This window comes from Microcebus murinus, chromosome 2, assembly GCF_040939455.1.
Source record: "Microcebus murinus isolate Inina chromosome 2, M.murinus_Inina_mat1.0, whole genome shotgun sequence".
Taxonomy (NCBI): domain Eukaryota; kingdom Metazoa; phylum Chordata; class Mammalia; order Primates; family Cheirogaleidae; genus Microcebus; species Microcebus murinus.
In genome coordinates, this window is record NC_134105.1 from 29559051 (window position 1) to 29573075 (window position 14025).

Below are 14025 nucleotides of genomic sequence, written 5' to 3' on the forward strand. Positions count from 1 at the left end.
CTCAGTAAATATTAGTTGTCGTTTTCCTTCACTTTCTTGCTCCCTCCACTCTCTTTCTGCCAGGCTCCATTCATTCTTTTCCAAGGACACGCAGGGGGCGTGCCCACCCCTCCCTCCGCCCCCGCCTCAAGCCCCGCCCCCCATTTATCCCCGGATTGGTCCCTGAGAGGCGGAGCTGAGAGAAGAGCCCAGTGCCGAGCGGTGGGGGCGGGGCGCATGCGCGGGCCGGGTCGGGCGGAGGTGGAGAGGAAGAGCTGCCGGAAGTAGGCTGCGGAGGTGGTGGCCGAGCAGGCAGCAGCTGCCAGGGAAACCGAGGCGCGGGACGCACGACCCGCAGACAGGCAGGCCTGGGGGTCATTTCTGCGTCCAGCACCCAGGAAGCCCTAGGGCTCCTTTGCCTGGGCTGAGGGTCCGTGGTCCAGCAGCCTCCCCTGCTCTCGGGCCTCTGGCTAAGCCCGCCAGGGGGCACCGCACTGAGGGGGCTGCAGGGTGGGGGCGGGCGCCGCTGACCCGACCCGGACACCGGGCGGGGCGGGAGGAGAAGGCTCTCCCCCGCTCAGGAGGTGCCCCTGGGCGGGGGACCCGGGGTCCTCACCCCAGACTGAGGCAGGGGTTTCTGGGGGCGGGGAGGGCGCGTCGCCCTCTGCCCCCGCCGGCACGCTGGCCATGACGGGCAAGTCGGTGAAGGACGTGGATCGGTACCAGGCGGTCCTGGCCAACCTGCTGCTGGAGGAGGATAACAAGTTTTGTGCGGACTGCCAGTCTAAAGGTAGCGCATCCCACCTGACGGGGGAGGGGTCAGGCCGCCGGGCTGCGCCTTGGGGGTGGTCGCTGTCGCGGAGGTTTCTGCAGCTTAGGCCGCCCAAGTCATCTTTAAATGGTAACGCGTGCTACTCTTGCTAATTGAGCCTGCTAGGTGTTCTGCAGCTCGGGTATTTGTGTGAGGAGAGGTTTCCAGGGTGTGTGTGTGTCGGGCGGTGGGGATGTGATGGTGGGGGAGGAAGTGGCCTGGTGTGTTCAGGTGAGAATGTCTGTGTTTCGGGGCTCTGAATGAGCTCTGGGCCAGCTGTCAGTCCAGAGCTCGCAGCCTTTCATTTGCAAAGCTGGGGAAGAACTGCAGAGAAAGAGAAAGAGAGAGAGAGAGAGAGAGAGAGAGAGGAGAGAGAGGAGAGAAGGAGGAGGGAGGTGAGATGGCGGAGACGAAAACTGCTTAAATGATTTTTAAAGGTGATGATTGCTGTGCTATTTGGTTAGCAACTCCTTCTGTCATTTTGCAGCCTTACTGAGATCTGACAGAGTGCTTAGGTGGCTTTCTTCTTCCTGGATGTGTGCAGTGGGAAACTGCCTTATGCAGTGACACAGTGCGGATTTCTAGACAGCCTAGCCCTGGATTGTGGAGTGCGTTTGAGGCCTAATGTATGTATGGTGGCAGAAAGTATCAGCTTCTGGCTGTAGTTCGTTTTCTGACAAATCAGTGGAGAGAAAGGGAATTCGATGAATTTGTTGCCTTTCTAATGATTATACTTCTAAAAGTGAAATATCGTTTTAAATTGGCAGAATCAGTCTTTGTTTTCTGCGCCCTCAAAGATTCATGATTTGATACAATTAGAAGTCAGTATGATAGGAAAGCTTAATTAGTGAAATGTTGGTACTTGACATTTATAGATATAAGCTTTTATAAATATTTTGTTTCCTTATTTTCTTTTTTAATTTTTTGGCATATAATTGGAGGAGTTGGGAAAATTCTCTTCCTTTTGGTTGGGGAGAAACAGTTTATTTTGAAGGCCACTGTTCGTTTATTTTTGTTCATAATGCAGTGGATTTGCCAGGGTTCTTTGCCATATAACATATTAGGTATATGACTGTAAAACAAAGATTCAAATGTATTTCTATTTATCTGAGAAATGAAGTACCTGCTTAATCAATGATTTTACTTAATTATCTTTTATTTTAGAAAAACGAGGTTATATAAGGAGAACAGGGAATGATACATTGATTTAGACACTTTGTAGTATGTTTTAGTGACCTTTTCCAATAGATAAACGGAATGTGCCTTTAGGAAAGCAGGTCCCCAGACTTCTTCTCTCCTGAATTTTTGCATTAGCAAGAATTCATTTAAAAAAGCATTTTAGAATCAATTTATGTTGGGTAGGTTAATCTCTTATAGGCTGATTCTTGTTAGATCTTGTGCTAGATCTATTAGAAGATTTGGTTTACAATTTAGGAATGTGCTCTTGGCTTTACTCAAATTGCCTCTGTCCTCAGTTGACAGATCTTGAGTCACAGTGAAGTAACCTACTGGAATGAGCATTGCTACATTTGGGGAGTCAGATGCCATTTTGATGATTAGTATCACCCGCTCCCCCTCATTTCTCATATTACTCTTATACTTACTCATATTCCAATAAAATGTGGCATATGGAAGAGAGAGGTTGATTCACCACTTCTTCCTTCAAATTTTCCGTTGCTTTTTTATCCATAGTCTTACTGGGCATCAGGTAATGAAATACTAGTTACTTCTTAATGAGAACTGGTAAGTGCTGGCTTGTAAACTTTATTTAACTGGTGTTGGTGGTAGAATCCTGGATCCTGAAACAATTTCTTTTCAAAAGTCAGTTTTACTGGCCAGGCGCGGTGGCTCACGCCTGTAATCCTAGCTCTCTGGGAGGCCGAGGCGGGTGGATCGTTTGAGTTCAGGAGTTGGAAACCAACCTGAGCAAGAGCGAGACCCCGTCTCTACTATAAATAGAAAGAAATCAATTGGCCAACTAATATATATAGAAAAAAATTAGCTGGGCATGGTGGCGCATGCCTGTAGTCCCAGCTACTCGGGAGGCTGAGGCAGCAGGATTGCTTGAGCCCAGGAGTTTGAGGTTGCTGTGAGCTAGGCTGATGCCATGGCACTCACTCTAGCCTGGGCAACAAAGTGAGACTCTGTCTCAAAAAAAAAAAAAAAAAGTCAGTTTTACATTTTGCCATGGTGGCTTCAGTGACTTGGCCATTGTATTAAAAATGAGATGACAATGTATCAGTTATCTTTTATTTATGTGAAATAGGCATTTGTTGAGGCCTCAGTTCATTTGCATCAATAGAGTAAGTTACCTGCTAGCTCTGATAAAAAATACCTTTCAGGCCAGGTGCAGTGGCTCACGCCTGTAATCCGAGCCCTCTGGGAGGCCGAGGTGGGAGGATTGCTTGAGCTCAGGAGTTCGAGACCAGCCTGTGCAAGAGCGAGACCCCATCTCTACTATAAATAGAAAGAAATTAGCCAAAACAACTAAAAATAGAAAAAATTAGCTGGGCATGGTGGGGCGTGCCTGTAGTCCCAGCTACCTGGAAGGCTGAGGCAGGAGGATTGTTTGATTCCAGGAGTTTGAGGTTGCTGTGAGCTAGGCTGATGCTATGGCACTCTAGCCTGGGCAACAGAGTGAGACTCTGTCTCAAAAAAAAAAAAATACATTTTATTGGAGGAGGAATCTAAAAACTGTTGGCCAAAGTGAGATTTGGGTTTGAGTTCATTTATCTGTGTTCCTTGTGTCCTTTCTTTAAAAATTGAGAGCTAATTGTACAGGATTATGGTGAGTGGGTGCTCATCCATTAATATTCAGTCAGATGATGTAGCCTGAACCACAGACTTATGAGCAGGTATTTTTACAATGTCCCCAAATAACTCTTTGATAATGACTTTATTTTTAAAATATTATACTTAGAAATGCTATTTCTTTATTAATCGACTCTTAAATATGTGGTTTAAACATCACAGTAGAGAAGAAGCATATATTCTTTTTACTTAATAGAAGTTTTGTTGGTCCTGGGGTTTTTAACTCTCTTGAGCACAAGGCTCACTAGTTTCTGGGACTGCTAAGGCATTGGCGTGATTTCAGTGTGGAAAAGGAAGCTACTTTGGTACTGCCTTTAAAAAGAAAAAATTCTCTGACTTTCTGTAGGCCCAAGATGTGGTTTCCTTATCACTCAAAGCCCTCAAGTTAATGTGACCTTTAGGACAAATTTTTGGACTGAGTAAGTAGTGATAGAGGACAAAACTACTGAAAATTCCAGATGTGTCAATGGTAACTCTGGCTAGTTGAGGCCGGGTTCCATTTTTGAGTATGGGTCATACTTCCCTCCTACTTGGGATCATACTGGTCCAAGATTTAGTCTCTAGCTCTGCAGTTCCAGATTTTATCAGCGTGCCTGGAATAACGGCTAAGCCACCTCTTCAGAGATTGTAGTTTAAATTAGACACTATTTCATTCACCGTGAAAGGACCTACAGCATTCCTGGGTTCTGTGGAAGATTGGTTCCAGGAGCCCCTGCCCCCACCAGTGTACCCAAATCCATGAATGCTGAAGTTCCTGATATAAAATGGTGTAGTATTTGATATAACCTATGCACATCCTCCCTTATACTTTAAATCATCTCTAGATTACTTATGATACCTAATGCAGTATAAGTGCTATGTTAGTAGCTGTTACACTATGTGTTGTGTAGGGAAAAGTGACAAGAAAAAAACTTCTGCACGTGTTCAGTAAAGACACAACTATCCATTTTTATCTGGAATAATTTTGATCTATGGTTGGTTGAACTCACAGATGTGGATTGACTGTACCTGATGACCAATGATATACTTATGTCCACTATTGGAACAGTCCTTTCTCAGTGTCAAGATTTATGAGGAATTGAGAGCTGCTTAATGGGAAAATAACTAGAATGGAAGAAATTTGATGGTCTTGAGGAATATGTATTGTACTTCAGACTGGAAAACACCGCAAACAATTCTGGAGTCTGACAGAAACTTTGTAATAATTTTTTACTTTTCCCTTTTGCTACATCCTGTCTGCAGTGTTTCACCTCAAATCACCTAACCACTGCCTCTCCAACTCCTATTATATATTTTTAAATTTAAATTTACTTTTTTAAAAAAAGTAGCACTTTCATATGGTTCAAAATTCAAAGGTCCAAAAGGGAGTGTGTACAGTGAAAAGTCATTTTGCTGTCTCTGATCCCTTAGCCACCATTTTCCCTCCCTGGAGGTAACTACTGTTGACAATTTCTTATGTGACTTTTAAGAGATAATATATGCATAGACAAACAACTACATTTAAATATAGTCCTTTGCAGTGCTTTTATGCAAGTAGTAGCATATTACCCACAGTTCTTGACGCCTGCATTTTTCAATTAACAGTATAAAATGAAGAACATTTTATACTGCATGCACATTGAAGTGTCCTAGACCCTTAGGCACATAAAAGTGTGATTGGATGTTCCAACATCAAGTCTACAGTCTCTTCCACTATTCTGTTTCTTTGCCAACTAAGAGGTGGGCTTATGTGTGCCTTATGAGCCTAGGACGCTTTTTAAGATGTCTTTGATGAAAGCAGCTGTCTTCTAAATTACTTAAGAATATATTTGAATTTAACCAAGATAACCTGGGGATAGCCTTAGAAAATACCTTGAAAGAATGAAGCTCATGAAAGTTAGGTGATGTGCTAAAGGTCAGAAAGCTACAACAAGCAGGGTAAAGGAGTTTAACAGGATGTTCCAACATGAAGTCTACTTAATTTTTCTAGTTTGAAAAATGGAAGTGCCTTGTAAACTAATGTGTTACTCAAACATATGCATTATTTATTTCTACCACTGTTGATCATATTTATTTTGTCTTGATTTTATTAGTTTCAGTTTTGACTTTACTCCCTTAAAAAAACTCTGGTTACTGGAAGCCACAGTTAGAATGACTCACCCAATAATTCCCTAGCCTTTAAGCCAAACCCATTTCCTATATATGGGAGTTCTGGCATTTTTGCAAATGTACTTTATGGTACTCCTGAGGATGGTCTCTGGATGTTTCCTGACTTTTCAAACTTGTATAAAAGGTTAGACTAGAGAATTTCTTTGTGTAGAAATTTTCTAATAATAGTCCTAAATTTTAACTCATGTAAATTAATCTCTAGCTTTGTTTTACATTTGTTTTCCATTGATAGCTAAATCATTGATTGTTAAATATTCTTTAGAACATGAACTTTCCTATCAATTTTAAATAATAGCTTTATCTGTGGCATCTTTTGAGAAGTAAAAAATTTCCATTAGATCTAGACAACAGAAGTTCTGCTTCCATTTCTAGTTGTTAAATGCTGTTCTCCAGCCAAGATCAAATAATTTTTCTGGGTTTTTGTAGCTAATACACCGTAACTCTGACAGTCATGGTTAGATTGACACAGTTTTACTGAAAGTAATTTATCAAAGTCCTCATTAGATTGTCTTTAATATCAACATTGTTAAACCTGTTCCCTAGGAGACACTTTCCTATTTGTTCTCCTTGTCCTTTAAATATCATTCTGTGGCAGTGAGATAGTACCAAATACCAATCTTTTAGGGAGAACTCTTCGTAAGCCTGAGATCCCATTCTACACATATTCACTCAGAAAATATTTCTCAAACACCTACTTTGTGTCAGACACTGTATCAGGACATATAGATTAAAAGATAGGATTACTTCTGTACTGTAGCAAAAAAAAAAAAAAAGATAGGGTCTTTGTTCTTAAATATCTTACAGTCTAATGGGGAAGCAGATGTGTAAACAGATAAATGATGCAATGTAGTAATTATTATTATGGCATTGGACATAGCGAGAAATGAGAGCATTGAAGAGGGCAAACAAGTCTTAGGAAGTCATGGATTCAAAGAAACAATTAGGCTGTGTCTTAAATGATAAGCATGACTTTACCACGGAAATTAAGGGGACTTTACATTCTAGGAAGAGGAAACAATGTGAGAGCCTCCAAGGTGTGCTGTATTGTGTGAATGTGTGTGTGTTTGTGTTTGTGTGTGTGTGTGTGTGAGAGAGAGAGAGAGAGAGAGAGAGAGAGAGAGAGAGAGAGATTGATTGTGATTTATTAGTATGTTTTGGTTACATGTTGGGGAGTGATGAGGGCTAAAGTTTGATAGGTAGTCAGGAGCCAATAAGTTTGAAACCATAGCTCTGTAGTTGACTTGCTCTGTGGTATTGAGATTATGAATATGCACTATGCTTTAGACTCCCTGTTGTGTAAGAAATCCCTAATATTGTAGGTCTACCTGCTACTTAAATGGAATTATAAATATTGCAGGCATGAAATGCTGTCTAATTGCTGAATAATAAGTATTGTGCCCACAAGAACTCCACTGAAGTGTACCTTTATGGGACATTAAATTATCTGAGAAAAGTTTAGTGAAATGCCATTAGTAGATATTATGTCATTTCTGGAGCTAATGATAATGATTTTTGAGGCTAAACTGCTCTTATGCTCAAGCAGGTCATATTTTGAATATTTGATGTGTGTCCTTTATTTCTCAGTGCTTAGGATATGTAAACAGGTAGCTATAGTCTTATCTCTCAGTATACTTTTCAGCAAATCTTTTGTTTCCAGATAAATCAGAAAACTACCTTCCTTCTGCATTTTTTATCTGATGTCATTATGGTATGTAGGTGGCAGCTTTCTTGGGCACAGTTGTCTGTATAACTGTTCACCATATGAGTCATTGTCTGTTTCTGTTCTTCTGCCTGAAAATTCCATCTTGGAAATAATGTCATGCAGTTGGTGGACTGCAGCACTCTACTAGTTATGTACATTGCAGCTGGCTTTGTATGTTATGTTGATAGAATCTACCTGTGCCATAGAGAAGGGATAAAGCTACTTATTGAGTCATACTCAATGCCTCCAAATATCCCCCATGAAAAAGATGCCAAGCAATTTTACATTCTAAGCATACATTGCCTAACTTTTCTTATTGTGTCTGCTTAAATCCTTATCACAGTTGTACTTCTGTTTGAGCAAGTGGCCAGTTTAAGTAGATACTAACTTTGAAGAAGTTCTGTATTGGCCCCTGGAATGTGACAGTTCAGCATACCACATTGAAAAGGTAGGAACCAAGTCTATGTAGAGTAGAACACCTTAAAGTTAATTCACTTTTACCAAATTCCTCTATTGTTAAACAGTATTCCTGTATTGGTTAATTTTTAAAATCATGATTTGCCACACTTGACCTGTCCACTAGAATGTAAGCTCCACGAGAGCAGGGGGGTTTGTGCCTGTTTTGTTCACTATAGTATACCTAGCACATGGAATAGTGCTTGGCACAGACCAGGCTTTCAGTAAATAGTTGTTTGAACGAATGAATTGGTTTTATCATCTATAAGTCTTTTGTTCCATGTTAGAAGAAATTTTTTATATAGATTATCTGAATAATTATTTTAATTCTTAAGAAAGCTATTAATTTCCTGAAAAATGTTTTCAAATTGTTTAGAAGGCTCTATGTCAGTCAGGGACCAGTCAGGGGAACAGAAATCACTGTTGGTTGTATAAGCAGAGGGAATTTAATATACAGAATAGGTTATGCAGCTGACGTAAGAGCCAAGAAGCTAAACACAGGCTGGTGTGGCACCCCAGAGATTAGCAATGCCTGGGAGCTACTACACCACTAAGGAAAATAGAAGGTATAGATGTTAGTGTCACCAAGGCCTAGAAGCCTGAGCTGTCTGGTATGAGATAGAAGCATGGAAAGAGGAGCTGCCTCATGGCAGCTGGAACCCAGTCTGAATAAGAGAGAGAGCATTACCTGGGCTTCTCACAGCTCCTACCTCTTATCCTGCCCAATGCCTCCAGTCAACAGAACTTATCTAGAAGTCAGAGGGCAAGGGAACCTGGGAGATGTAGTTCCCTGTGATAGAGCAGAGCAAGGAAAGGCAGGTTCCCAGCATGAAAAGGCAAGGACATAAATGGCATTCTTTCTCGTTACAGTATTCGAATTATTTTGGACCAGAGATAAGAAGGGTTTTTAGGCAGATACAATCTTGTGTGCTTGTAAAGGATCTTGACTGGTGCTAAAACAACAATTAGTCCCAGGAAGTAATGTAACCACTCATTCATAACCTATATAATTAGGGTGTGTGAGTAGGCAAATTGGCTTCTGTTGAATCTATATTTGAGTATTGGCCACCGCCAGGAGTGTTTTATCGTTTGATTTCTCAGAAAATAATTTCCCACCCTGTAAATTCTAGGAAGCCTTAGATACAGTGTATCTATGTTGAGCTGTGTCATCTACAACTGAACGTCTTGAATTGATAACACAGAAGATGTATAGAGAGAATTTTGAGGTCTGTAGTCTTAAAACATGGTATAGCTTAGTCTTTTCTTGATCATTAGGGTAATCTCAGTGAGCCTATTTTTCCTTGTGCCAAACATCATTTTAACTAGTCATATTGATTGGGTTTGTTCTCCCCAACAACTTCAGATAGGTTAGCATTGGGTGAGGGGGGTGAGAATCACTGGATCTGGTTTCTTCTACTCTGAACCTGAAAAGTGTTTTGTAAGGAAAGTTGCTGCTGCTTCATTTAAAGTCAAACCTTCCCAAGCTATTGCTACTAGTTTTCTTCTTCATTATAGGAGTGTTTGATAAGTTACATGATACAAGTTCAGCCCTCTCTGGTAGTGCTTTTTTTGTCAATCGGGTCACCTGCATTTGGGCCCTTGCTACATTGATGGAATTAGTGGAACTAGGCCAGCAGAGGTTTTCTATGTAGTGTGAGTATATTTGCTTTTAGGCTGCTACTTCCCACAGAGGCCATGGGTAAAGGACTCTCATTGTTTGAGTAAAGTTACCAACTGTAAAAATTGCATAGATTATATTGCTTTTCTCTTTTTTCCAAAAACAAAAAATAATTTCCTTTTGGCAGGTGTTGCTATAATTCATAGATGTCATTAAAATGTAACTCAGTATTTTAAAAAGCATTATCAGACTGCTTTCCAGAGTACCGGTTCTTTTCAGCCAGTCCATTCAACTTAAAAGGTACATCTATGCATTTTTGAAGCCTCATGTTTAATAAATATAATATTTCGCTATTGTATTTGACTCTTCCCTTTCCCAAACTTTCTCCTTCCCTACCCCACTCTTCTGGATCCTGTATTTCCCCACAGGCTTTGTGAATGCTGGTCCATTGATGGCTGAACTGCAGGTCTCTCCCCAGTGGAAAACCCCAGAGATGAGCCAAATCTGCCTTCAGCTGTGGCCATCCATCAGCGTAAGGTTGCCCTGGTGGTTGTCTTCAGTTTGTCCAACACTCCCCTTACTCCCATCCTCCCTCATGTGTGGCGGAAACTTGCCCTGCAATTATGCCTTTGTAATATGTCACGGGGTAGTGGTAGGATTTTATTATTGCTGCTGCTTTTCATTTTCAATTAATGTTAAGTGATTCTTTGACAATTTTTGTTGACCATAGCCTTCTTTTCCTTTCAATTTGTGTATTTACTATAGGTTTTCTGGTTTGCTTTTGAATAGATAAAGAATACAGTTTAAGTTCTGGATTTCATAAGCCCTCTTAGATAATATTTTGTTGATTTCTTTTTAAATTTTAAGTCAAAACTTTCAAAAAGAAATTTCTTAATCCAAAAGAACAAGAACTGGGTCCCTTGGGCTTCATGTCATTTCTCCTTACCCAAAAACCAAATGTGTAATGCTCTCATTTTACGATTTATTAAAAATAGTGAAGCAAATACAGGAGAGAGACCTACTCTCAGTTGTAGTAATAAGCCTGTCCCAGCATAGTGGTTTGAGCAAACAGAGCACCTTTTCTTTTTCCTTTTTCAAATAGCCATGCTTTCTTTTGCAGCAGTTGCTAGTGATGGAAAGACCATAAATCCCCAAGCTTTTACCGCAGAGCTTACATCTTTAGATGTGGGTTTACGTGTTAATCCTCCAATGTTTCTTCACCTCGTTGGCCTAAAGGGCACACGCAGTACATTTTGTTATTTAACTTCCTCTTTTCTTGTCTGACTGGAAGTCCCCGAATGTGTAGATTTAGAAATGAGTTCTCTAGTGAGTTAAAGATATTTGTATTAATATTGTTTAGAATGTTGTTTTTGTTCTTATGGCTTTGAAAAATAATTTTTTGTAGAATTTTCTATGTGAGCTGGTGATATATGCTATACTATAAGCTCATGTGGAAAGAGGCATTGGTGTCTTTTTGTTGTTGATACTTGACTACTCAAGTTATAACTGACACAAACCCTCTGGGGAGAAATAGGAAGGAAACTTCCTGGTCTTACCCTGATACTTTTGCTCAAAATAGCTGTAAACAGCAGAGCTAATGGAAATCAATCTGAGTGTGACAGCTGATTTGAGAAAGAATTAAAAGATTCAGGCTCTTCTGCTATGTTGAAAGCATTTTCACTAAAAGAGTAGCTGTTTGGAATAGGGGTTTGACTTTGTCTTTCTGAAAGTAGGCATTCAGCGTTTGGTTAAAGGAACTATTGCAGATGGAATTGAAATTTGAGGAAAGGTCTTTCCCACAGTGTGACTGCTGAATTAATGTCCACAGCTTGTTTGAGAGAGAAAGGAAGCTTCGATAAATGCAGCATTGGAATCAGAAGACTCCAGCTTAGCTCCTCTGAGCATTCTGACTTTATTCTGAGTCTAGTCTGAACAGGAGCAGCCTGACATCAGTGACTCAAGTCAAGGGTCCATATTATGGGCAGAGTAAAAATAAGTCCCAGCTTCGTTAGACTTCTCATGCATTTAAGGAAAAAAAAGATTTGTTGCCATAGCAACAGACTCCCAGACCAGTTTTTTTTTTTTGTTTTGCATCTCCCAGGGAGATGGAGAGGTAGCAGGGTCCTTGTGCTTATAATCTAAACATCATTAAATGCTGTTTTCTAAAAAAGAAAAACTTCATCTTTTCTGATTATGAAAGTTATTCATATTTATGATAAAAATCACTGGAAAGTATGAAGAAATGTAATGATGTAGAAGATATTTCCCATAATCTTAACACTCATTATTTACCTGAGCTTATATCATAATGACTTGATATCATCATTATCTTGCTTAACATTGATCATAAGCTTATTTCATGACATTAAAAACATTTTGATGCCTTTATTAGAGTCCATCATTAGAATATGTCATTATTTACTTAACTCCTGCCCAATTGTTGGATATTCAAGTTTTCAGTTTTTCAGTATTACAAATAATGGTGCAATGTCAATTTTTATGTTGCTGTTAGATTGATGAGTTATTTATGTGTTCAGATATGAGTAGTTGTTTGGGCCCTCTAATTTTAAAAAGTTGTCGAGGGGGTCTTCTGGGTTGAGCCCATATAGAGACGGCTTTGCCGTGGGGGCTATCATTCTGGACCACGTTGTTGCAGCAAACATCTGTTGAGACAAGGAGTAGAGAGCTGGGAGAACCCTGGCTTGACCGTAAGGAACAGCTTTATGGTCATATCACAGCAAGATGGGCACGTGTATGGAAATATTTTTGTGCCATTGATTAACATCTTAGGTTGTTCATATATTCCTCCTTCACTCAAATTCAGTCCACTGGGAGAGGTAGTTTAGAAGTCCTACATTAAGAGAAACAGGATAATAGCTACTGCAATTTTTTTTTTAAGCAAGGGCTTTCTTTAGACTGTAAATGAGGACAGGGACTGTGTCTTCATGTATATGTGTATACCTAATGCACAGTGTCTGGTGCATAGTGTCTATGTCCTCATCATGAACAGCATTATTCTGTTAATGTTTGCTCAGATCCTATTCTTTTTTTGTTTTGTTTTGTTTTTTGACAGTCATATTTATACTATTAACTCAGATGTTTGAAGATCTGTGACAGTCCAGGAAGCTGAGCAGGTGAATTTCGTGGTTGCTTTGTGGTAATTGCTTCTTTATGCCATTTCACTTGCATGCTTCTGGCACCTGTGCTGCTTTGAAAGCGGGAGCCAGTCACGAAGCTAATCCTCTGCCCTCTCAGTAGGAGGTTTTGGTGTGACACATCGTCTTGGTGAACATGTAGCCTGGGGCGTGAAAGAGGAGGCTGAAATAGCAGTCCTGTAGCCCTTTGTGGGATGGGAGTAAATATTTAGACACTGTTCTCAGGTGTGATAAAAATTAATAATAACCTTGCAGCAGTTTTAGAAACTCTCTTTGTACCCACTGGAACAGGTTTATTTAATTTGAAGAACCTTACTTTGGCTTTTTTGAAGTTGTGATTTATTTCCTAGAGACCTGCCCTGGGTTTCTCTGCATAATGTTCCCTTTGCAGGATCTTTCTTTCCACATAGCTGGCATCTTTGCCCCACCCTCCTGTGCCACACCTTTTGACTTCTACCTCATTATACTAAGTTCTAAAACACCTAGGTTTTGAAACATTGTGGTGAATATTTTCTTTTTTGAAAGGGCAATTCTCCACTCTTTGCTCTCCTCCCTTAAGCCAGGGCTGTTTTGATGACTAACATTCAGCATGCCCCTGGATTAACCATCTGTACTTTGATCCCAGAATTCCTGTCTGTTCTGTTTGTTTAGAAATGAAAGTTCTCTAGCTTGTTTGGATATCGTTGTGATTCCATTACAGTGGCACCGATTTTCTGTCTGTTTGCCATTGGTTAGGATTCCCCCAGTGTGTTAGGAAAGCTGCTGCACTGCACTGTGGAGAGTTCACGTAATCATGGTCTTGCACAAGGGCTCATTTGCACTGTGGAGAGTTCACATATTCATGGTCTTGCACAAGGGCTCATTTGCCTACTGAGAAGGTTTTGTGTAGAACCTCTGCCTGGGTAAAAGGCATGAGCTTTCTTGGAAACAGCTGAAAAACATTTTCTGCCTGGCCACTTGGTCTTGAGCTGTAGAATGATACGCTCTTCTCTCCTTCTGGGCTTGTTTTTGAGGAAGGGGATTATGAGTGGGAATAAGTTTTCACTCACAGTCTCAGCGGTTGGACTTCCTAGCAGCAGAGTGAATTGTATGTTGTAATAAAAAATAACAAGATATCAATTTATCTGACCATTACTACGCATCTAATCTGTAATGTATAACACATTTGGGGTGTGTAAAGATATACTTTCAGTCCAGCTGATCATTTCTTCTGTGAACTTGGGCAGATGACCTGGACCTTACTTTTTCCTACTGTGCTTGAGCTAGATAATCTCTAAGGTTCTTTCCAATGTCAGAATTCTATACTCTAAATGCTTATTTGTTACAGAACAAGAGAAGAGGCTTT

General features: G+C 40.4%; 1 protein-coding gene across 3 annotated transcripts in view; it reads left to right on the top strand.

Moving 5' to 3' along the window:
* The first annotated feature begins 240 nt into the window (after positions 1–240).
* Positions 241–14025, top strand: part of SMAP2 (small ArfGAP2) — a 48250-nt gene continuing 34465 nt past the window's right edge. The window contains exons 1-2 of one of the 3 annotated variants that reach the window (XM_020280296.2): positions 699–769; positions 7795–10057. Coding sequence is in view for 2 of the 3 variants with exons in the window: in XM_012735775.3 (XP_012591229.2) it covers positions 667–769 (103 nt within the window). In the remaining variant the exon portion in view is untranslated. Of the gene's footprint in view, positions 770–792; positions 1228–7794; positions 10058–14025 lie in introns of those variants that run through there. The other 2 variants (XM_012735775.3, XM_075997018.1) reach the window with 2 other exon arrangements.